Source organism: Panthera tigris, chromosome B2, assembly GCF_018350195.1.
Source record: "Panthera tigris isolate Pti1 chromosome B2, P.tigris_Pti1_mat1.1, whole genome shotgun sequence".
Taxonomy (NCBI): Eukaryota; Metazoa; Chordata; class Mammalia; order Carnivora; family Felidae; genus Panthera; species Panthera tigris.
This window is the reverse complement of record NC_056664.1, coordinates 11415562-11441771: the sequence shown is the minus strand read 5'-3', so window position 1 is coordinate 11441771 and position 26210 is coordinate 11415562. Positions and strand designations below refer to the sequence as shown.

The following is a 26210-nucleotide window of genomic DNA, read 5'->3' as shown; positions in this document are numbered from 1 at the left end:
GTGCTCCAGGGAAAGGGGGAACCTGGCAAGCAACAGAAGAAAAGGAAGCAGGGGCCACTGGAGTTGTTTGCAAGAGCAGTGGGCAGGGGAAGGAGGAGGGGAGAACTGGGGAGGGGTGCGCAGACTACGGGACACTTCATGCTCCTTACTGAGAAGCTCGAGGGCGGATGACAGGGCTTCGTTCTTACTCTGAATGATCACCTGGGCAACTGTGTGGAAGATGGACCGAATGGGTGTAAGACGAGCAACAAAGAGGTCAATTAGCAAAGCGTTATGAAGGAGGTAAAAGTTTTTAATTCTCAGCCTCGGCGCAGATGGAGAGAAGCTGTAGTGAAAATCACTTTTTTTTTTTTTTTTTTTGCTCAGAAACCCATACCTTATTTATTCTAGAAATAGCATCTTTCCTTTGGACAATTGTGCTAACTCCCACACCAGCCACGTGGTTCCCGGGAGCTACCACCATGTTCTTATGTGGCATGCAAAATCATTTATTCAAGGGCCCCTGGGTGGCCCAGCCAGTTGAGCGCCTGACTCTTGATTTTGGCTCAGGTCCTGATCTCATGGTCATGGGATCAAGTCCCGCATTGGGCTCCACACAGAGCATGGAGCCTGCTTGAAATTCTCTTTCTCTTTCTCTCTTTCTCTCTCTCTCCCCCACCCCTCACGCACACTCTGTCAAATCAAATCAAATCAAATCAAATCATATATTCCACATATGATTACTCAAGGAAGAAGGCAGGAAGAGCCCCCGTGTGCGCGGGGGACACTTAGTCCAGAATCTCTTGGCCATAGTTAACTGGCCCTAAAGTGGATGTCTTTGGGAGTTTGGGATTTGAAATTAGGGAAGCCAAACAAGTCTCTCTCAAATGACTGATGCTATAAAAATCTGGGACATGTTGAGGCCATGCTTCTAACCACAGGAACTAAAGAAGCAGGCACAGCTGGAAAGCAGTGAGAGACAGAAAGGAAGGGACCCACATGGGAACAGACACAGGAGATGGGGAAATCAGGAGAGGCGACTGCCATCTGAACCCCAGCCACCTCCTGTCCTCGTAAAGGATGCCCCAAAGTCATTCATATAACTTTATCTTGTGCTCCCTCCGCTTTGAGTTCCAGTCACTTTCAGCAGACAGACTCCCAGCTACTATTGGAAGAAAATAAATGTGAGAGATGTTAAAGGAAGAAGTCATCGGGCTGGGTTGCCCTGGAATACAGGACTGAAGGTAGCGTGTGAATTTCAACAGCCTGTGGGAAAAGGCACTGAAAGTGAAAACATCCAGAGTTCCAATAAATTTGAAAGCGGGAATGAGCTCTCCCAAGTCCCAGACCGATATTATAACAGGGTGGAGACCTTCCCGTTTTATACCACAAATGTACAAATTAGTGGTGTGTGACCAATGCAGTACTAACTGAATCCCAACTCGTTCTGATACTCCATTCTTTTCATGTTTAAGCCCTTTATCATTCAGTCCTAAAATCTGCCTCACTGGTTGTGAGGGGCGGGGGTGAGGGTGTCACAAATATACAACCTGTGTTTTTTTTCTCCTCCTGGTTCTTTCATGCTCTGATTGCTTCACCCCCCCCAAAAAAACAAAAAAAAACCAAAAAACTAGCCACCCAGATAACTTCACCAACAGCATATTCACAAGGTGATTTGGGTGTTTTCAAACACAAGAGTATTTCTTCATCAACAAAAACAGGCCAGAAGATAAGCTGCAAATATCTGTGTATGAGCTGCATGGTGTCTAATAAATGACGGCTGTTGCTCACTTAAAAAAAAAAAAAAAAAAAAAAATCAAATAAAACCCAGATTGAATTTGAGTCACCGAGGCACCACCTGCCATGAGCGATCTCTGGAACTGGTTTAGACCCGACCAGTACCTCGTCTCCTTTGCCGATCATCCCTGCGGGACCAGGTGTGGTGGTCCAGCACAGAGAAGCTGGGTGGACCCTGAGTCCCCAGGTCAGCAGAGATGGGAAACCCAAGGTACTCCAGGGATTGTAAACAGATTACACTGGGAAGGCTGGCAGAGAGTTCACTCTCCCAGAGGTAGGGGAGGTGGGAAAGATTCCTGAGAGTCTGCCTGGTCCAGTAGGTTTTGGAGATGGATCGATGCCAAAAGCAAGAGAGATGGGGTCTGTAGTCCATGAACCTGGTAGCCGTTCAGCTGTATCTCTAGGCATCTAGAGAGGCACACGGTTACAGTGGGGACATCTGCCTCTGAACAAAGTCCGAGACAAGGAAAGAGGAGACAGGCAGAGAACCTATAGAAGTTTCAATTCAGAAATGTACAGCAGCATGATTCTGAGGATTTTGTTGTTTCTTGGGAGGTTTTTCTTGTTGTTTTTGTTTTTGTTTTGTTTTGCTTTTTAACAAATGTGACTTAGGATGGCAAAGTGTAATGGATTGTATTACTTTTCCAGATTAGTCACTGTCCTCCCTGAAAGGGGATTACACATCCCTGCCGGATGTGACTGCAGTGCTCTGGTAGGAGGAATATAATCCCTGACTTACTGACATCAGGCTTGGCCATGTGACTTGCTTCAGCCAATTAAACGTGGACAGAGATGTTGCCAGTTCACAGCCAGGTAAGAGGCCACTGCCTGGTTCTCTTCTTTTTCTCTCTGCCGAAGTAACAGCACATCCTAGATAAGGACTGCTCCTCTAGATGGGCGCCCAGACCGAAGCCACACGGTGCAGGGCCACAGCTGACCTCAGCTGACATAGAGCATCTAAGAAATAAACCTCAGTGGTCTCAGGCCACTGAGTAGTGACTGGAGGGTTACCACTGCATCACGCATAAGCTGATGGACACACAAAGTGGTTATTATAAAGTGAATCTCGATTGCTCTCACCTGATATTCTACACTCATTATTTATCCTACGTCCTGCAGCCAGATTAATTCCATGCGTGCTCTGATCATGTAACTTTTAAAAAGCTTTCTTTAATTCCAGTGCAGTTGACATAATGTTTTATTAGTATTAAGAGTACAATATAATGACGTGGCAATCCCACACATCACTCAGCGCTCATCACAGTGAGTGCACTCTCAATCGCCTTCACCTTCATCACCCATCCCCCCACCCACCTCCCCTCTGGTGACCATCAATTTGCTCTCTACAGTCAAGCCTGGTTCTGGGTTTGTCTCTGTTTTGTTCATTTGTTTCTTAAATGCCACATATGGTATTTGTCTTTCTCTGACTGACTTATTTCACTTAGCATTATACTCTCTAGATTCATCCCTGCCATTGACAATGGCAAGATTTCATTCTTTTTATGGCTGAGTAATATTCAGTCATCTCTCTCTATATAGATAGATCCACACACATATACATACACATCTTCTTTATGCGTTCATCTATCAATGGACACTTGGACTGATCTCATAATTTGACCATTATAAATAATGCTGCAATAAATATAGGATGCATATATCCCTTTGAATTAATATATATTTTTTTATCCTTTGGGTAAATATCCAGTAGTTGAATCACTGGATCATATGGCAGCTCTATTTTTCTTTGAGGAACCTCCACACTTGGTTTTCCAGAGTGGCTACACCAGTTTGCATTCCCACCAACAGTGCAAAAAGGTTCCCTTTTCTCCTTGCCAAGACTTTTTTGTTTTTCTATTATCAAAAGATTTTACCCATTCTGACAGGTGTGAGGTGGTATCTCATTGTGGTTTTGATTTGCATGTCTCTGATGATATTGTTTTTTAGGGGAGAGGGAGAGAGAGAGAGAGAGAGAGAGAGAGAGAGAGAGCACCCTCAGGCAAACTGGGGAAGTACAGAGGTGCAAAGAGAGAATCTTAAGCAGATTCCATGCCCAGCACACAGCCTGACATGGGACTCGATCTCATGACCACGAGATCATGACCTGAGCCAAAATCAAGAGTCAGGTGAGCCACCCAGGCGCCCCACCCACCATGTCACTTTTTTTAATGTTTTTGTTTTTGTTTTTTTGAGAGAGAGAATATGTGTGTGCAAGTGGGGGGCGGGGGCGGAGAGAGAGAGAGACACAGAATCCGAAGCAGGCTCCAGGATCCGAGCTGTCAGCACAGAGCCTGATGTGGGGGTCGAACTCATGAACCATGAGATCATGACCTGAGCAGAAGTCGGACACCTAACTGACTGAGCCATCCAGGCCCCCCCATATAACCTGTTGATACAAAAATCCTAAATGATTCTGCATAGCCGGCCGGAATGACACAGACTCCCAAGCCCTCTACGAGCTACCTGCTTTCCTAGTTTTTAATACGCAACTTCTATTTCCCGTACTCTACAATCTACGCCGAGTTTACACCTTCCCACGGCACTTGTGATATAGTAATAAATATATTCTTGGTTTTCATCCCTAGTTCCCGACACAGATCTCCTAAATCCCCTGGAATTCGCCTAGTGACAGGATCCTCTGTTGCTCTAAGTGAGGCGACACGTGGTGGTCTCCTGGATGACTTCTTGAAGGGGGTGAGCTGCCAGGAAGACCAAGCCTCGACTAGAAGCTTGGAACTGTCAACCCCACAGCCCCCCCGCCCCACCCCAGTTCTCTGGGAAAGGGAGAGGAACTAGAGATTAGTTAGGAGCTGAGATGAAACCTCCATCAAAACCCCTAAATAACAAGATTCAGAGGGTTTTCAGGTTTGGCGAATGCATCCATGTACCAGAAGATGACACTCCAACTCCTGTGCTTGGGACATTTCCAGACCTTGCCCTGCACACCTCTTTATCTGGCTGTTCAACCGTACCCTTTATGATAAGCCGGTAAACCCAAGTAAACATTCCCCTGGGTTTTGAAAGCCATTCTAGCAAATTACTGAACCTGAGGCAGTGTCTTGGGAGGCTCTGATTTGTAGCAAAGTCAGATGGGAGTACTGGTAACCTGGGGGCCCGCTGACTATAGGGCCTGAAGTGAGGGTGGTCTTCTGGGACTGAGCCCCCCGCCCTGAACCTGTGCAGTCTGGGCTGACTCTGGGCGGGCAGTCAGTGTCAAAGCTGAATTAACTTGTAGGATATCCTGTGGGTGTCCAAACAGAACTAGAGAATCACTTATTGTGGAAATCCCACACATTGGATCAGTGCTGTGACTAGAGAAACAATTTTCCCTTAACAGCCATTACTTTGTTTCTGTTCCTCAAATACCTCTTGGATCCCACGCCTTTTGAAAACCACACCCATACGTGAATACCCTCCTCGAGCCTTTCTTCCTCGGAAGACAAAAAAACACTGAAAGAGCCAATGATGTTCATCATCATCTCTCTTTTGTTACCTACAGGGCTGATAGGTTTAAACTTCCTTTCCGTGTTATGATTTCTAGAGGGCAGGGGCCACAAGTTTAATTGCCTCTTGAACCCCACAACCTCCTCATGCAAGACTTTTCACAAATGTTCTCCGTTAATATTTGTCTAATAAATGACTTCTGAATGGGTAAGGAAAAGATGATTCCTGGGAAAAACACAGAGCAGGGGGACTATGCTGCCACGGAGCTCGTGCAGCTGAAACACTCGTGGACCCGGACATAAAGACGGAAATGTTAGGGTTGGCTGTGGTGCTGCTTCAGGGTGGATGGATGCTGAAAAGATGTCCAGCCTCAGCCATGTGTTTGGCCGCAAACACTGCCGTCCGACAGAGATAATGTGAGCTACCTATGTAGTTGAAAATGTCTTCATGCACACATTAAAAAATAAAGAGAGGGGTGCCCGGGTGGCTCAGTCGGTTAAGTGTCCAACTTCGGCTCAGGTCATGGTCTCACAGTTCATGCGTTCAAGCCCCGCGTCAGGCTCTGTGCTGACAGCTCGGAGCCTGGAGCCTGCTTCCGATTCTGTGTCTCCCTCTCTTTCTCTGCCCCTCTCCCACGCACACTCTCTCAAAAATAAATAAATGCTAAAAATAAAATAAAATAGATAAAAACAAATGTTAATATTTTTATTTAACCTGATATATCCCAAATATTTACCTTATGTATTTTTTTTCTCATGCTAAATCTTTCATGTCTGATGTGCATTTTGTGTTTGCAACACATCTCAGTCCTGTGCAGCCACACAGCACACGCTGGAAAGTCACGTGTGGCTACACAGTTGCTAGACTGCACAGCGTTGGTTTAGAATTCCTCTCCTCAGAGGCCAACATTTAGTTTTCAAGAAATGCACAAGGTGAAGTGGTCGAGGCAACAGAAATTGATGGCAGGTCACAGACGGAAAACAGTTAAACCACACTTGAGACGGCAAACTGTCTCTATGGGAAGACTGCCCCCTCCCTTTTTCACGAGCAAATTTTGCAAAGTCAGGGTTTTGGTATGACTCTGTAATGGATAGAGCCTGCCATTAAATGTCATTTTCGTCCGCTCATGACTTTGCCAACAAACTTATGGAAATATAAGAGGGATCAAACAGCTTGAAGTTCCTAAGCACACCTGGTCCTGAACACACTTGAAGATGAAATTAAAAAAAAAAACAATTTAAGGTGAGTTTAACATCACCAAATATCCAAATAAATCATACACTAATTTATGAGATGTTAAACATAATGATCTAGAGTTCAGAGAGAGAAAAAAAAGCAAACTGAGTGGAAAGGAGATGAGTCTATGGGGCGCCTGGGTGGCTCAGTCGGTTGAGCATCCGACTTCAGCTCAGGTCACGATCTCACGTCCGTGAGTTCGAGCCCCGCATGGGGCTCTGTGTTGACAACTCAGAGCCTGGAGCCTGTTTCAGATTCTGTGCCTCCCTCTCTCTGACCCTGCCCCGTTCATGCTCTGTCTCTCTCTGTCTCAAAAATAAAGGTTTAAAAAAAAAAATTTAAAAAAAGAAAAGGAGATGAATCTAAAGGAAGTGATCTTACAGATTTACATCCTCGCCCAACACTTCCTTCCTACTGCTTCCTGCTGTCTTTGCTCCGTAAAACCCAACAAATAGAAAACCTGCTTTACACTAACCATGTGTTCTAACAGAAAGTACAGGAGACCAGAAAGCCCAAGCTCTGTCCCTGGATGGTTCTGGCCAAATCCATTCCTTAGGCTTCATCTCCTCTTTGAAGAGGAGGCTTTGAATGGTCTGAGTTCAGAAACCTCCCCCAGCCCTACAGTGCACATTGTGGCACATGGAAGTTGTTCCATAAACACTGACAGAGAGGAGAAAACAGGAAGAAGAAGAAGAATTCACTTGTTTTTCTGTGCGCTTCAATGTAGCTCCAAAGGAAAGACACTTGTGCCAGATATGACGAAGCGCAGGAAGGGAAGTTCCCAGAACGTGCCAGAACTTCTGAGGGCCAACAGGGGGAACCAGAACCAGTTCCTTTCTGAAGGCAAAGCTACTGTGACTGAGGACATTTTTCTGTTCTCCCACGACAGAGCGTGTGTAAGGGCATAATTAGATAGTGATTCTCTACACACGTGTGTCTTCTCTCCCTCTGCACCACCTCCTGCCAAAATCCAAAGTTTACGAGAAGGTGGCTGAACAAACAGGCGATTAACACCCCTGAAACAAAAACCTTAGACTCAAAATGAGTCCTACTGAGGGGCGCCTGGGTGGCTCAGTCGGTTGGGCGACCGACGTTGGCGCAGGTCATGATCTCATGGTGTGTGGGTTCGAGCCCCGCGTCGGGCTCCGTGCTGACAGCTCAGGGCCTGGAGCCTGTTTCGGATTCTGTGTCTCCTCCTCTCTCTACCCCTCTCCTGCTCATGCTCTGTGTGCCTCTCTCTCTCTCTCAATAATAAATAAATGCTAAAAAAAAAAATTAAAAACAAAACAAAATAAAACTAGTCCCACTGATAAGGAAAAACACTCCTATCTCAACCCTGAAAATTATGAGACAGAACCATTTTGGTTTTTGTTTTAACTAATGAGGAGGCATACAGCAAGTATCTCCATGTTTGCCTAAAAGCTTACTTTTCTTTTTAAGGGAAACAGGACACACTCCTATAAACATCGCATGAGAGCTACTGGCGAGATTAAGAGGTATGTGCTTTGGCCTACACTGAAATAAATGTGTCTCTGTCCAGGAGTACACCCTTACAAAATGTAACACTAGCCAAAGAGAAAAATCCAAATGCACAGTACAAGACAATTTATACAAATATAAATAATTTCCCTTACCATCCTAACATGCTATATGCACACGCTATATATAAAAAAAAATTTGATCTAACTTTTTAAAAGTCAACCAGAGAAATATCTTCATCTTTTCCTTGCCTTAACAGTAGAAAAGATAACTTTGTTTTAAGTTTACTTATTTATTTTGAAAGGGGTGGGGGGAGGGAGCCCAGGAGGGGCAGAGAGAGAGAGAGGGAGAATCTCAAGCAAGCTCCGAGCTGTCAGTGCAGAGCCTGATGTGGGGATCAAACTCATAAACCATGAGATCGTGACCTGAGCTGAAACCAATAGTTGGATGCTTAACCAAATGAACCACCCAGGCGTCCCTAGAAAAAATAACTTCTAAAAACAAAAGAGATCTAATTTGGAAAGAGCAAGTGTCTAAGTATCCTAAATGCCACCCCCACCAGCAGGGCCACACGTGAGCGTCTGGTCTCCCTTCTTAATACTTACTGGTTCTTCCTCCTCTCTCCATTCACCAGAGCAGAATGAGTTCCAAGGTGCTAGCCTCGATTCTCTGTCTTCTGTTTCTCTTAATCCTCTCTTCCTTGACAACTTCATAGACACTCCTTCCTTCCACCTCCTATCTCCTCTACACAAGAATCTACCTGACCTTTCTAGGGCAGAGACTGCAAACCTCAGACACCTTGCGAGGCATTAATAGCAGATGCTTTGCCATCATTCCCAATTTAACCCACTCTAAAACCGAACCTGTCAACTTGTCCTGGCACCAAAGCAGCCCTTTCTTCTTGTGTCCCTGCTGGATTTTCAGTCGTTTGGTTTCAAATTCCATAGTCCTCTCTGCCTCTGTTATATTGTCTTCTATATGCTTTCAGCATCCAAGTCCTGGGTGCTCTATTTCTTTTTTTTGTGTGTGTGTGAGGCAATTAATATTTTATTTATTGTTTTTGACATGCAAATTATTTTTATTTTTTAATTTTTTTTCAATATATGAAATTTATTGTCAAATTGGTTTCCATACAACACCCAGTGCTCATCCCAAAAGGTGCCCTCCTCAATACCCATCACCCACCCACCCCTCCCTCCCACCCCCCATCAACCCTCAGTTTGTTCTCGGTTTTTAGGAGTCTCTTATGCTTTGGCTCTCTCCCACTCTAACCTCTTTTTTTTTTTTTTTTCCTTCCCCTCCTCCATGGGTTTCTGTTAAGTTTCTCAGGATCCACATAAGAGTGAAAACATATGGTATCTTTCTCTGTATGGCTTATTTCACTTAGCATAACACTCTCCAGTTCCATCCACGTTGCTACAAAGGGCCATATTTCATTCTTTCTCATTGCCACGTAGTACTCCTTTCTGTATATAAACCACAATTTCTTTATCCATTCATCAGTTGATGGACATTTAGGCCCTTTCCATAATTTGGCTATTGTTGAGAGTGCTGCTATAAACATTGGGGTACAAGTGCCCCTATCTGGATGCTCTATTTCTACAACATCTTGATAATTTTTCCCTTCCTCTTCTCCAGTGTCCTGGCACTGCTTCAGTGCAGACCCTTATCACCTCTTTTCTTGCACATTTTATTGAATATCAAAATACCACCTCCAGCCCCTCCCCAACTCACCAAACCCAATTTATTCTATGCTCTGCTTTGACATTAATCTACCAAAACAGAGCCCCAACTATGCCCCTGCTTTGTTCAAAATAGGCAGCAGAGAGACACGGAAGGCACAAGGGCCAACCCTGGCATCAAGGCCTTCCAGGATGTCACCCAAGACTCCTCCCCTTCATGTACTGTTGGTCCGACTCTGTGCCTTATCATTATGTGAACACAGCTGATACTCTTTGCCCTATCTCTTGACACATCCATCTACAATCAAATGACTATATATATGTGGGGTTTTAAAAAAAAGGTCTTGTGCATTTTTCATTAAGTATATACCTAAGTATGTAATGTTTTTAACACTTATAAATTACTGGATTTGTTAAATTTTTTCTAATTGCTCATTGCTAGAATAGAAAAATACAATTTGTGTTTTGACCTTTTCCCTGCCACCTTGCCATTTGTAAGTCCTAGGAGGTTGTTTGGAGGTTTCTTAATGTTTTCCAAGTAGGTGACCATAATGGCTACAAATAAAGATGCTTTTTGGGAATGCAAGCTGGTGCAGCCACTCTGGAAAACAGTATGGAGGTTCCTCAAAAAACTAAAAATAGAACTACCCTATGACCCAGCAATTGCCCTATTAGGCATTTATCCATGGGATACAGCTGTGCTGTTTCGAAGGGACACATGAACTCCCATGTTTACAGCAACACTATCAACAATAGCCAAAGTATGGAAAGAGCCCAAATGTCCATCAATGGATGAACAGATAAAGAAAATGTAGTATATATACAAAATGGAGTATTACTCGGCAGTCAAAAAGAATGAAATCTTGCCATTTGCAACTACGTGGATGGAACTGGACTGGAGGGTATTATGCTAAGTGAAATTAGTCAGAGAAAGACAAAAATCATATGACTTCATACATATGAGGACTTTAAGAGACAAAACAGATGAACATAAGGGAAGGGAAACAAAAATAATATTAAAACACACTATATATACACACACACACACACACACACACACACACATACAGGGAGGGGGACAAAACAGAAGAGACTCATAAATAAGGAGAACAAACTGAGGGTTACTGGAGGAGGTGGGGGGGGGATGGGCTAAATGAGTAAGGGGCAGTAAGGAATCTACTCCTGAAATCATTGTTGCACCATATGCTAATTTGGATGTAAATTTTTAAAAATAAAAAATAAAATTTTAAAAAAATAAAGAAAAAGAAATAAAGATGCTTTTGCTTCCTCCTTTCCAATCTAAGTATCTTTTATTTCTTTTTCTTGCCTTATTACACTGGCGAGGACCTCCAGTCAATGCTAAATGGAAGTGGCTAAAGCAATATCCTTGCCTTATTGCCTATCTTAGGTGGAAAATGCTGAATCTTTCACCACTAAGTATGATGACAGCTGTATATTTTCAATGGATGCTGTTTACCACATTAAGGAGGATTCTGTGTCCCTCTAGCTTGCTTCAAGTTTGTAAATAAATGTTGAATTTTGTCAAATGCTCTTTTTCTGCATCTACTGAGATGATCGTATGGTTTTTCTTTTTTATTCTGTTGATGTGGTGATTACATTTATTTTTTCATAATAATGGGCTATTTAAAATAATTTTTTTAAGTTTACTTATTTCTAAAGACAGAGTGCAAGTGGGGGAGAGGTGGGGGGGGAGAGGGAGAGAGAGAGAGAGAGAAAGAGAGAGGGAGAGGGAGAGGGAGAGGGAGAGGGAGAGGGAGAGGGAGAGGGAGAGAGAGAGAGAGAGAGAGAGAGAGAGAGAGAGAGAGAGAATCCCAAGCAAGCTCTGTGCTGTCAGTGCAGGGCTTGATGCAGGGCTTGAACCCATGAACTGTGAGATCATGACTTGAGCTGAAATCTGACACCCAACCTACCGAGCCACTCATGGCTCCCTACACTATTTTTTAAGGCAATTTTAAGGTGTACAGAAAACTGAGCAGATGGTGCAGAGTTCCCATATACTCTCTCTGCTTGGGTAAACCCCCAATGGTTTCACCTATTAATAACTGGGTTAGTGTGTTACACTTATTATAGTTGATGAACCAATATTGATACAGTATTAATAAGTAACCTCCATAGTTTACATTTGGATTCTCTCTTTTGAGCTATACAGTTCTATGAGTTTTGATAAATGCATAAATGTCATATACCCACCATTATAGTATTATAAAAAATTATTTCACTGCCCTAAAATCCTGTGCCTTCTCCCTTCTCTCCTCCTGCTCCCCTTGACAATCATGGATTTTTTTTTTTTCCTCTTTGAAGGCAACCAAGTTTTCAGTGAATTTTAATTTGGATTTTAAGTGAATCTGGCATATTACAAGAACTGAGTTAAAGATACCTACTATTAATAGTAACAATGGAAATAGCATTCTAAGAGTATAAAGAATACGAGAAGTATCCTGTGTAACGTTGGGGAGGAATAGTGCTAACTCAACCAAATATTCAAAATGATAGCCTCTGCCTTCTCCTAATCAGCACTTCTACCTCCAAACATTTCTTAGTAAAATGCACAAAATTCTTACACATAATAGAAGCAGTGCATTGTTGCAGGTGGGTGATTATCATTATTCACCATCATCACATCATTAGATGAAATTTCAACAACTGCCCAAACAGACAACACACAGAAAAAAAAAAAAAATCCTTAGAACACAAATTAATGACAAGAGAATCCATGCTGCTGGTGAGCTTTGCAAGATCTAATGCACACTTTGAGGTCAAGTCAGAAAGAATGGAATCAGGGCAGACAGTTGGCAAAGTGTCTCTGGCAAAGTGGCTCTGTCCATCACTTGCACCTTTTTTCTGCTAAACTAGTGGGTGTCGTTCTGCTCCAATAGATCTTCCTTCCTTCCTTCCTTCCTTCCTTCCTTCCTTCCTTCCTTCCTTCCTTCCTTCCTTTTCCTCATTCATTCAACAGTCACTCTGGAGCTGCCATGAGCTATGGGTACTGTCTCAGGTACACCACACATTTTTAATGTCTGTAGTTTTGCCTTTTCCAGAATGTCATGTAGTTGGAATCATACAGTATGTAGCCTTTTCAGATTGGCTTCTTTCACTTAGCACTATGCATTTACGGTTCCTCCATGTTTTCCCGTGGCTTGGTAATTCATACAGTATTGCATTGTATGGACATACCACAGTTTGTTTATCCATTTACTTACTGAAGAACATCCTGGTTGCTTCCAGTTGTTGGCAAGTATAAATGAAGTTGCTGTAAACATTCATGTGTAGTTTTTGTATGGATAGAAGTTTTCAGCTCATTTTAGTAAATCCCTAGAAGCAGGATTACACAGCTACATGATAAGAATATGTTTAGCACTGTGATAAACTTCCACACGGTCTTCCAAAGTGGCTATACCACTTTTCATTCTCACCAGCAATGGATGACAATTCCTAGGGCTCTCCTCCTTATCAGCTTTGGGATTGTCAGATCTCTGGATTTTAGTCATTCTTATAGGTATGCAGTGGCATCTCATTGTTGTCTTAATGTTCAATTCCCTAATGACATATGATGTGAAGCATTTTTCATGTCCGTGTTTGCCATCTGTGTATCTTTTTTGGTGAGATGTCTGTTCAGGTCTTTTGCCCTTCTTTTAATTGGGTAGTTCATTTTATTACTGTTGAAATTTAAGAGCTTTATACACACACACACATATATATTTTTTAGGTGGGGGTAAGAGTCCTTTAGCAGATGTGTTTTGCAAATATTTCCTCCCAGTATATGGCTTTATTTTCATTCTCTTTACATTTTTTTTTAACGTTTATTTATTTTTGAGACAGAGAGAGACAGAGTATGAACAGGGGAGGGTCAGAGAGAGGGAGACACAGAATCTGAAACAGGCTCCAGGCTCTGAGCTGTCAGCACAGAGCCCAACGCGGGGCTTGAACTCACTGACCGTGAGATCATGACCTGAGCCAAAGTCAGCCGCCCAACCAACTGAGCCACCCAGGTGCCCCTTTTCATTCTCTTTAGAGTGCTGTTACAGCAGTGTGTACTTTTAACGAAGTCCCACTAATCAATTTTATTTTTACAGGTCACACTTTAGGTGCTGAACCTAAATGGTCATCAGCAACCCCAAGATCTCTTAGATTTCTCGTATGTTATCTTCTAGAAGCTTTATAATTTTGCATTTTATATTTAGGTCTATGATCCATTTTGAATTAATTCTTACGAAGGGTATAAAGTCTATATATAAATTCATTTCTGTGCATGCTGATGTCCAGTTGTCCCAGCACCTCTTTCGTATTTCATTTTGGTATTTTCTACTAACCTATCTTCTAGTGATTTAACTCTCTCTTCAGCTGGATCTTGTCTGCAGCTAAACCCTAAATTCTTAATTTTGGTTTTGGGTTTGTCAGGGTGAACATTTCTGTTGGATTATTTTCCAAATCTGTTTTGTCACTTTTTATGGTTTCTAACCCTCTCCAACATTTTAAAATCTTATCTTTTATCTCTTTAAATATAATAAGCATAGTTATTTTATTATTTTTTTTAATTTTTTTAACGTTTATTATTTATTTTTGAGACAGAGAGACACAGAGCATGAATGGGGGAGGGGCAGAGAGAGAGGGAGACACAGAATCGGAAGCAGGCTCCAGGCTCTGAGCCATCAGTCCAGAGTCTGACGCGGGGCTCAAACTCACGGACCACGAGATCATGACCTGAGCTGAAGTCGGACGCCCAACCGACTGAGCCACCCAGGCGCCCCAAGCATAGTTATTTTAAAGTTCATGCTTAACAATTTGAACATCTGAAGCATCTGTGGGTCTATTTCTATATTTTATTGTTTCTGCTATTTCCTATTCATGTTACCTTATCTTGTAATGCACCTCTTTGTCTTTGATTGTGTGCAGACACTGTATTTTTAAAATGGTCTGTGGAATCTTCAGAGATTTGGGATTACATCTGCTTCTTCTGGGTGCCTATAAGAACCTCCATTCTAGGATTGCTTTGATCCATTTTTAGTGCTTGAGATTTCCTGGATCACACAAAGAACTCATAACCACACAGGAATCCATGTGAAGACTGTTTATTTCTATTTCATCTTTATACTCCAGCCAAGGCTGGGTCTCAATCCATTCTGCCAAGCCAAAGTATAAAGAGTTTACCAAGGACTCCACCTCTGGCAAACTCTGAGCTCTAACATTTTTGTCCTCCTCAGCTCCCCAGACCCCATGAGGCTGTCAGAAACACTACTTTGCCTTTAAACTGCTCTGTCTGAATGGAATACACCCAAACACCAGGTTCACACCTCTACGTTTCCACCTTCTCTTCGATCTTGGTTTGGTAATTCTTCACTAACTTGGTATTTCTCCAGTGCGTTCAAGCACAGGTTTTTAATATTAGGTCCAGTCCTAGCTATCCTCAGATCTGCTGAAGTCAGAATGGGACCCTTCATCCTATGACTTCCACAAATATTTTGCCTCTTGTGGCCTTTAACACAATTGACTTTATATTAAATTGTGCATGTTACCCCACCCCCATTAGAATGCTAGGATCAGGTCTCATTCATGCAGTATTGTATCCCCTGCCCAGAACAATTATTTGCTAAATTGAACCAACCAGTCTGTTAAGATTTTGCTAATTTAGCATGTCTGAATCTCACTGTTTTAAATCCATAAAATTTCATGTTTATATAATCATCATTAAAAACACCATTCCCTTTCCAATTTGCTTTCAATATTTCAGTTTCTGCAAGAAAAGACCTTATTTATTTTAATGTCCTTTTAAAAAATATGACTATTGTGTCACTTATTTGATTTTAAGGTGATCTTTATAATTCTCAGGTGTGTCTTACGGTATGCACCTATAGATTTCAATGTGGTGATTTAATATTGATTTTATTTTGAAAATTTCATGATACTTCGTAGGAACTATCAACAGAACACCTAGGAAAACACAGTAAGCTCTATATACTGAATAGAAAGAAACCTAGAAAATTCTTAGGTATAAAGAAATTAGTGATTTTTTTAAAATGTGTTTTTGTGCCTCTTTTTAATTTCACTGCGAATGTGTAGAATTGCTCAGGATTTCATTGCCTTTTTCTGTGGGGAAAGAATTAAATATATCACAAGGATGGCAGTCTGTTCTGAAACCTCTAGGACCAAGAGCGAGGGAAGGAAGAGCTGCTTAAGGTCACTCACATCTTTCTGAGTAGTAGAGACACTTTTTTGACTGCAACTTTTAGGGACCATGTCTACATCAATAATTGCTCAGGGAGAACCTTCTAATTCCCCAGATTTGGCCAGATGCCACTGCTTACATTCCTATAACATCATATATTTCCTCTTTCTTAAAAGATCTCATATTATTTGTTGGATATGTACCTTTGCTGGAGTTGATACTCCTAAGTGCCAAGGACAATTCCTATATCTCCTTCAATAAACATAAAGGGTAACATTTAGCATTTTGCTGAGTTTCCATTACTCTAAAAGCTAAGTTAGACTTTCCTTCATAGCCCTAGATGCAAGTAAGCCAAATCTATTCTGAATTCCTTACCCTCCCCAGCATGTCTTAGATTCTGACCAGACATTGTGTGTTGGGTGTGTAGCCTGTCTTGACTCCTTCTCAGGAACCAAAGCTATATAACCAGCCTTACTGGTGAGGGACTGGTTGAATTTCTCCTTCCTTTTGGCACTAAGTGTCCCTTGATACCCAATAGAATACTCACCAGTAACAAAATCAGTCTTCAATTATTCAGGAGTTGATCATTCAGATCCCCTCCTTCTCATATTCTTTTTCCCCACCTACTCTCTAACCCGTAGGTTGCTCACTGGTAAACAGACCACTGAAGGCTGGCCGGAGCAAGGAGAACGATTCCAGCCAGTGGACTTTGTGAGGCCCAAGAAACTCCAATGAGAAGCCAGAGTTTGTGGATGGCTTAACGCTGCCTGAAAGTCTGGAGAATTTTCCTGACGCTATCAACTACTCTTGGTAGGGCATAGAAAAGATCATCTGTCCCTGGCAGCAATCATTCTAGGCTGTTACCAGTTTTGTCCTTCCATTCTCTAGGTGGTGATTCTCTATGGTCCCAGCTTCTCCACTTACTCAATGTGTGAATTAAGACACAGTTTCATCTCTCTGAGCCTCATTTCATCATTGATAAAATAGAAACAGTAAGCTGACAGGTTTGCTCTGAGGACCAGAGCATTAATTCCAAGAAAAAAATAATGTATGAAAGTGCTTTGTAAATGCAGATGGCATTCCAATTTTATATCATTACCGACATTAATTGTTTTTTCATGGTTTAAGTTTTAATGAGAACGCTGATTTTTCTTCTCAATGGGAGAGGTATTCCACATGGGTTACTGTGATGGATGAAGTCCTGGATACGCGCACACTTAATATGAGTGTCAAATTCCATCTCAGTGCTTACCTTGGGAGGTTTCCTTAATGATGGAAACAAAAAATTTCAGCAGCAGAAGTAGAAAGGGTTGTCAACACAGCAGCCACATCAGAGGGAAGCAATGAAAAAGAAAAAACATAACGGAAACTCAGCATCTTGGCAACATGATCTGAAGGATACTCTACAAAGATGAGAAGCCAAATTCACTTTGCTGCCTGAAGTGATAAACTATTATATTTGCTCAAAAATATATTACAGGCACAATGGGTTTCTTTCCTGGTTTACAGAGAATGGATTCAGTCACTCAGAGGTATTCTTAATGATTCTAAAAAATGCCAACAGAAAAGCATCCAGATAAAGAAAGCATGTACAATCATATTGTACCTGGTCAAACACTTTTAAATTAATTTCCACATTTAAATTTTCTTAAATTGGTGTTACAATATATGTATATTTCCTTTGATAAATATTCTAACTTACATGGGATTTTTTTCCCCATTTGAAAGCCACAGTTCTCAACAATTTTCATGTATTTCATCACTGAAGAGAAACTGAAGAGCTAGCCTCCTCCCATAACCAGCCACACAAGCACATTTTTACATGTTAATATCCCCCCAAATGACTGGAATTGCCACCTGGAGAAAATTCCGAAAAGCAAACCGTTTTCAAAGTAACAAACCAGTGGGCTGACTTGCCTTGTAAACATTTTCCATGTATATGAAATTAAAAAGCTGAACTATGATTTTTATAAAATGTGAGCCTCTGACAGTTAGTTCTTAGCCTTCCTGATGTGGGTGTTTTTAATCAGCCTCCAGTATCATCAATACATAAACTGTAAAATTATCGTTAAGTAGAAATGGGGGAGTTTTCCCCGTGGCTTTATTCCTTCTTCACAAGGAATAAGACCTGAAGGATAAGAAAATGGATTTTCCAGGGCACAGGGCATGGAAATCAAAAGGTACAGGCAAAAATAGCACGGTGACCTTTCTCCAGCATTGGGCACAGCACTCCTCACAGAGCTCTGAGGGCCCCAAATAAAACCTGGAGCTCAGCGGCAAGGAAAGAACGTCCATGCATTCCAAAATCAGGTAGACAATCCGAAGTTTTAAATAGAGGGAAAGAAAACCATGACATTCCATAAAGATGAAGCTTTATCATCTTCTTGAAATTGTATGACCGAGCTGAAAGGATCCTTCACGTCATTACTTCAGACAGGCACGATGGGAATGTGATTTTTTATCGTCAGGTTTTAGAGGGGACCCTATCTAGAAAAACTGGTATTTCTGGCTGCCATCAAGTAAGTGTGAACATTCTATCTACCCTTTCAAGCAGGATAAACATTTATGGATGTTATACTAAAAATGCACGAGTGCTTTTAATCTAAGAAAGCCATGGATCTTTGCTTTGTGCATAAACTTAAAGGTTTCTGCCAAGAAAATTTCCTTAAGTGGAACACTGTTCTGGAAGGCATCTGTTCTGAGCAGGTAGAACAATAATGAAAACAGTATGCACAGTACTTTTGACTAAACCTTCTCTAATTTTGCTTGCCTTACTTTTTAAAAGCCACTAAAATTTTTTTCTAATGTTTTTATTTATTTTTGAGACAGAGAGAGACAGAGCATGAGCAGGGGAGGGGCAGAGAGAGAGGCAGACACAGAATCCAAAGCAGGCTCCAGGCTCTGTTTCACAGAGCCTGATGCAGGGCTCGAACTCACGGACTGTGAGATCATGACCTGAGCTGAAGTCAGATGCTCAACCAACTGAGACACCCAGGCATCCCTAAAAGCCATTTAAATCACTGCTTTACTTAACAAAGGACAGACGAGTCACTTGGGTTATAAAAGGCAATCATATGAAACAGCATGGACCAAGTTAATAAAATAAACATTCTATGTGAAGGCTGTGATGAGCCAAGCAATCTAATGGAGGTCGAATGTGCTAACAGGAATCCCAGGGATCTCTCCAGAGTTTTTGTGTGCTTCTTTCATGCTACAACTGTATGACAATCATCACCAGCAGCAAAGTACCAGTGCTGTTTCATAGTCAGTAGTATATTCACCCCCTGAGCTGTCTAACAATAAAGCTATCCTATCTTCATGGACGTGCCAATATGGTTTGCCTTATTCTTATTCGGAAACCAATCCTGTTTCAGCATTATAAGTATTTAAAAATATATATATCCCTTTCCCTTAGAAAGACAGCACATCATATAGGAATGACAACATGATTCTGCCACCTTTCTCTGTTCTTTGGGATCACTTAAGAATAAATGGAGACTGGGGAGCATGGGAAAAAGGGAGGTCACTACACGGACCTGCTGCTACCCAAATTTACTCATCGTTTAATTTAGAATAAAGATCCTTACCAAAGAAGGAAAAGTAAGTCACTTAGTGTACCAAAAGTGTACTTCGTTAATCAGTAAACCTTTCTTGAGATGTGAATTAAGAGATGAGCAACTAAGTGATCCTAATTCAGAGCCAACATTTACTACCCCAATCCCCAGAGGCCACATGACATTCTCTGGTAGTCGTGAAGAAAAATTTTTCCATTATGAGTAATACTTGTACTGCAACCAAATATAGTATGTTATCCTTTGGAAAAAACCAATAGGATATTACAACGTAAAGATACAAGTTTTCGCACAAATGTATGAGAAAGGATGAATAACATAAGCCATCTATCAGAAACATAATCAATATTATCTTTTTTAAATTGGTCTTTGTTGATTGTATCCATAAGGTCTTATCAACAGTTTCATCTAACTCTCGGTAACATCCAGCTTATCGCGGATACCAGCATGGCTCAGAAAGAGGCAACATCCTCAGCCAAGCAAACATTCAATCAACTACAAGAGCACCTCTTCAAACAGACCTCATTGACCTACAGACACAGGCTTGGTTGCTGACTCATCAGAAAATGTAGCATTCCATTGACACTTAGGTAAAAGTATGTGTGTTCCTGACCACTCTCACTGCCCAACTTGTCATTCATTTTTAAAAAGTCCTTGTTTTGGGGCGCCTGGGTGGCTCAGTCGGTTAAGTGGCCGACTTCGGCTCAGGTCATGATCTCGCGGTCCGTGAGTTTGAGCCCCGCGTTGGGCTCTGTGCTGACAGCTCGGAGCCTGGAGCCTGTTTCAGATTCTGTGTCTCCCTCTCTCTGACCCTCCCCCGTTCATGCTCTGTCTCTCTCTGTCTCAAAAATAAACGTTAAAAAAATAATAATTAAAAAAATAATAAAAGGTCCTTGTTTTTAGTCGTGATCCTCTGTAAGTTATCATGAGACTTTTTGTGTGTGTATTCCAAAGAAATAAACTGAACACAATTTGACATTTTGGAAGCCAGTAAGGTTGTGTTTCTAGATCCCAGGATTTGGAGAGAAAATAAGGAGGTGCATGCCGGGCTGGCACTTAATATACCCCCAATAAATGCTGGCCATTATGTTGACTGCCTCTGTGTGCCAGGTTACCTGAGGATCATATGCAAAACTTAAAGAGTGAAATAAAATAGAATGAGGGGGTTGGACTAGAATGTTTCCAATCCCTTCCTACGCAGGAACTGTTTCACAGTAATGAAACCCTGGTGGGAATTATTTGAGCCATTTCATAATTTTGTATGGTCCATGAAGAAGAAAGGGTTTTCTAAATCAAATGTACTATTTTCAATTAGTGAATCATATCAAATTTTTCCCTAACATTTATTACATGTTAAAATAAATGGACTTGATGGGTACTGAGGAGGGCACCTTTTGGGATGAGCACTGGGTGTTGTATGGAAACCAATTTGACAATAAATTTCACATATTGAAGAAAAAATAAATAAATAAATAAATAAATAAACTTCTCCCCACTTTCCAAAAAAGAAAGAAAGAGAAAAAAAAGAAACGAAGGAGGTACAGTTCTATATGGATAGTAGCTCTATTTTACAGAACACCAGAGCTGCTTTTCTCTCAGGATAAGCAGGGCAGTGAATCTCTTCAAGGTCACCCACACCAGGTATCTGACAAGTCCTGTCATTTCCATGTCTTTATCCCACTTCTGTCTCCCCAATCTGCCTGATTAGATTTCCCCACTCTCCAAGACACAGCTCAAAGCTCAATTCAACTGTGTCAAATCCTCAAACGTTGTGTGAGGAGACCACCTTGGCCTTTCCCACCTCTGATATTATGCCCCAAGGATCTCTATGGTCAAAAAAAACAGCTCAGCACTTACCAGCATACATAAAGCCCTTCAGTAATTTTGTCTATATTTGAATCTCCCTGAAAGCAGAGGTCATGCCACATGCTATTTTCATGACCTCGGCCCTTGATCCTACATATTCATGCAGAATGGAAGGCACTGTAAGAACTCAGAACTAATTTTTTACATTAGCGAGTTAGACATAATCCAGATGTGAAGATTTTCTTCGATTACCACCACAGTCCCAAAATGTGGGGGCAAAGACTGCTCGCATTTAATAGTAGTGAGGACTTCAGAGATTATTAGAAAACGTAGACTCTTTTCAATGACTTATTTAAAAATAGCTATTTCTCTGCACCAGCATTTCATATAGAGAAGTTCAAATCCCATGTTAACAAGGGTCAAACCCTCAAAAGTTGCAGAAGTCAATTAAGTTCAGAAAGGCAGTTTGATAAGACTAGAGGACACACACACACACACACACACAGAGAGAGAGAGAGAGAGAGAGAAACAGGACTGTAAGAATAAGGTAGACCTATACTGGGCCAGCTCTTGAAATAAGGAGAGGGTACTTAATTTAACAGGTAGCCCAGACCTGGAAAGTTCAACAAACAGGTGAAACGAAGAAAGCAATGTAAGAGTCTATTACAATAACCCTAGATAGCTGTTGTTCTTTCCTCATACCTCATGTTGGAAGATTTACGGGAGAAGGAGTCTTCTGTCCATCACTTTTCCCTATCAACTATAGTTAGCGCCTCAGAAGTGAGATGGCCAAAGGCCCTAGTGTGCAGGGGCCCTAGCACTAGTCAGCGCTTTGGCAGACAAGACGGATCCGCCTCTTGCTTCTGAAACAGGAAATTCTCTTCCATGTGTGTTTTATTGACTGAATGTCAGAAACTGCCACAACCTCTATCTGAAGATATACAGCTAAATGACATCTGACTCCTGGAGATTAGTCCAAGGATGTGTATTTTATGAAGTCCCTGATCACTTCCACTGTCACATGGGGAACAAAACACAAAGTCACCTAAATCGTCCAAGTACTTTGTTAACCTTGTTTATTGAGCACCAATTCCTACGCTGCAAAGTACAGGTGCTCTCTGAGGGGTGTTTCGGGGAATGAGACACGGCCTCTGGCCTCAAGAAGGTGAACACCTTGTGAGAGGGACAGATACATACACGGATAACTGACACTAGCAGACTGTGACTGTCACAGCACAGATGGGAACAAAGCTATATTCGGTCACCAACTATTGAACACCCACTGTGTGCTACTTTGTTGAAGTACAAAAATAAATTAGGGGTGCCTGAGTGACTCAGGCGGTTAGGCGTCCAACTTTAGCTCAGGTCATGATCTCACGGTTCATGGGTTCGAGCCCCGCATCGGGCTCTGTGCTGACAGCTCAGAGCCTGGAGCCTGCTTTGGATTCTGTGTCTCCCTCTCTCTGCCCCTCCCCCGCTTGCACTCGGTCTCTGTCTCTCTCAAAAATAAATTTTAAAAAATTAAAAAATAAACTAGATATGTTGTCTTTCGAACAGTAAATGAAACTTACAGACACGGATTACAATACAATGTGATGTGCACAGCAACAGATTCAAAGAGGGTGAGATCGGCTGAAAAAGAGAGGAAGGTTCTCAGAAGAGAAAAACCCGGAGGCTAATTTAGAAGGCTAAACAGAGTCACCCACCTGACAAGACAAAGAAATGGCATCCCCATAGGGGGAACTGTCTGTGCACAAAGATTCAGAGCACACGGCCCACTTGAAGACCAGAGATCGTAGGACAGTTGCCAACCTGAGCAGTTTGGGCCATAGAAGCAGAGACGCTGGGACACAGGATGACACGGGATTGGGGTTTTGTCAAATAGGTGGGTATAAAGGTTCCGCTGCAACCAAGATTTATTGACCCCAGTTTGAAAAGAGGTTTATAAGCTTGTGTACCAAGTTAATATATCCATGTATTTAAAACACAACAAGCACTCTATGAATGATAAGGGGGCTACATATGCATTTTGAAGAGCCTTTGAAACCTTCTTCACAAGGAGAATGTAAATGTCAGAAACATTAAATTCCATGACAAAGTCTGGTTTGAAAACTTTAAAAAAGAGTTAGCAGATTGATTATCAAGCTCACAGGAAGCTACAGCAAAATTTTCTGAATGTGCAAGGAAATCAGTTCATTCAATGGAAGTGTTACCAATGAGAGCAGACTTTAATTTTTTAAGTTTATTTATTTATTTTGAAAGAGAAAGAGAGAGAGAGAGAGAGAGAGAAAGCAGGGGAGGGGCAGAGAGACAGGGAGAGAGAGCATCTCAAGCAGGCTCCACACTGTCAGCACAGAGCCCGATGTGGGGCTCAAACTCATGAACTGCGAGATCATGACCTGAGACATAGTCCGGCATTCAACCAACTGAGCCACCCAGGCACCCCCTTTGCAATTTCTATAAGAAGTAAAATAGGGTCATGGTAAAGGGTCACGATTTCGAGCCAGACAACTCTAGCTCTGCCAGCATTTGGCTACGTTGACCTTGGGCAAGTTTATTCAAGCCCTCTGAGCCTCAGTTTCTGTGTCTGTAAAATGGGGAAGCACTCCTTCAGGACCAATGAAGGATGACAGGTGATGGCAAGGCTAACATTACACACAATGGGCGCATGGTCACGGCTCAATAAATGTTAGATGTCAGTGCTGCTGGTACAACAAACAGCTCTCCTGGATGATACATGCAAAATGTCCACATAGCTCAAAACTCAGTTTCCTCTGGGGAAAAGTTCCTGAGAGCTGAAGAATGACAGCACTTTGTGTGTGTGTGCGTGTGTGTGTGTGCGTGTGTGTGTGTGTGTGTGGTAGAGAATATTTGTGAACTTAAAAATATGCTCTTGGGGCACTTGGGTGGCTCAGTCAGTTAAGCGTCCGACTTCAGCTCAGGTCATGATCTCACGGTTCGTGAGCCCCGCATCGGGCTCTGTGCTGACAGCTCGGAGCCTGGAGCCTGCTTCGGATTCTCTCTGTCCCTCTCTCTCTGACCCTCCCCCACTCACACTCCGTCTCTCTCAAAAATAAATAAATGTTTAAAATTTTTTTAAATTAAAAGTAATAAAAAAATATATTTTTAAAAAATACGCTCTTCAAACAGGGAGAACAGAACATTGGTAACTGTTACAGCACAACTAACAGATACATGGATGGTCATTATGTTCTTTTTAGAAGGTTCAAGATGTTCAAAATGTTTTCAATGTTCAGAAGTGCATTTCAGAGAAAAAAGAATGCTCAAACATTAAACCGAATACAAAAGGTTCTGAGTCTTAGACGTGCTTGCTGTGGAGACGAGAATGACTGTGAGGGTCGACGGCAGTGAGGACCACCGGATGGTATAATCAGAGCCGCCAGATTAGGGGGAGGGGAGACTCTGGACTCTGCAAGGAGCCCCGCCCTTCTGTTGACTCCAGTAAACAGTGATCGAGAACCCTCCAGGGATGCACACTCTCCATGCTGCACGGATTTCTGCCTAGGAGGGCACTTCTAATAAAACAGGATTGTATCCTCTAAGGATTGTACCCTCCTTCCTAATGTATAATAAAGGAAGAGAAAGAATAGAAAAAACTCCCCTTAGAGATAATTAGATAAACATGTATAGAGTTGGACACCTTCACAAGCACTAAGCTGTATTAATTTTTCCAGAAAAGAGTCAAGAGCAGGTGCGTAAGTACAAACACTGGGGCACACCTCATCGAGCTGATCACACCTGACGTCTGTCCAAGCACTGGTGCCCTGAACGACAGGGTGAAGAAAACCCCTGACGGCTGGCAAAGTAGCCACAGGAATAATGAGGCGAGGTTTTAAGAGACTCTTCATTAAAAAATGAGCTCATATTTTACAACGTGCCATTTATTTTCTCCGTCTATTATGTTGAGGTTATTCACCACAACACTCACGAAAGGACCTAGAAGCACTACTTAAGGACTGGAAAAGCTGGCAGTAAAACAAGCAGGGCTCCCTCCGCAGGAGAAACAGAACCCAGGCAGCAAACAGATTTGGTTCCCTTTCCTACGATGGCACCTTGAATTTTCAGGCGCGAACCAAAGAGCAGAATCGCATTACCAATGTAAGATGCACCCTATAGGCCAGATGAATATTTACAGTTCACCACTGAAGTCCACTGAAATAAGAAGAGACAAGGTGATTAAAAACAACAACAACTGCCATTCTGTTAGTCACTGTTAAAACATTTTCTGCAATAAAGATACATCAGCTTTATAACAGAAGCAAAATACTTCTGAAATAAAGTAATAGCAAAAGCTTACAATTACCACTGGAGGATTCCTAATTAATGTGCACTTGATAAATTAATTGCATTATTCTAAAATTCTGAGGATTCCAAAGAATGTCTCAGGGTTGTAAGAGTGGAGGACACAAACAACACAATTCCAATCTCTTTATTTTATCATAAAAAATTTTTTTTTTAATTTTTTTAATGTTTATTTATTTTGAGAGACAGAGGTGTGGCACAAGTGGGGGAGGGACAGAGAGAGAGGGAGACACAGAATCCAAAGCAGGCTCCAGGCTCTGAGCTGTCAGCACAGAGCCCGACGCGGGGCTCAAACTCACGAGCTGTGAGATCATGACCTGAGCTGAAGTCGGATGCTCAGCCGACTGAGCCACCCAGGTGCCCCCCAAAAAATTTTTTTTAATGTTTATTTGTTTTCGAGAGAGAGAGAGAGAGACAGAGTGCAAGCTGGGGAGGGGCAGAGAGACAAGGAGACACAGAATCCGAAGCAGGCTCCAGGCTCTGAGCTGTCAGCACAGAGCCTGACGCAGGGCTCAGACTCACGAACCGTGAGATCATGACCCGAGCCGAAGTTGGACGCTTAATCCACTGAGCCACCCAGGCGCCCCTATTTTATCATTTTTTTAATGTTTATTTTTAAGAGAGAGAGAAAGAATGCACAGAGGAGGGGCAGAGAGAGAAAGGGAAACAGAGAATCCCAACCAGGCTCTGCACTGTCAGCACAGAGGC

At 42.1% G+C, this 26210-nt stretch overlaps 1 protein-coding gene across 7 annotated transcripts in view; it reads right to left on the bottom strand.

Annotated features, from left to right (window-relative positions):
• KIF13A (kinesin family member 13A) overlaps positions 1–26210 on the bottom strand; it is a 215369-nt gene that overhangs the window by 114632 nt on the left and 74527 nt on the right. For all 7 annotated transcript variants that reach the window (XM_042985643.1, XM_042985647.1, XM_042985644.1 and 4 more), the window contains exon 3: positions 17054–17066. In XM_042985643.1, coding sequence (XP_042841577.1) covers positions 17054–17066 — 13 coding nt within the window. The remainder of the gene's footprint in view (positions 1–17053; positions 17067–26210) is intronic.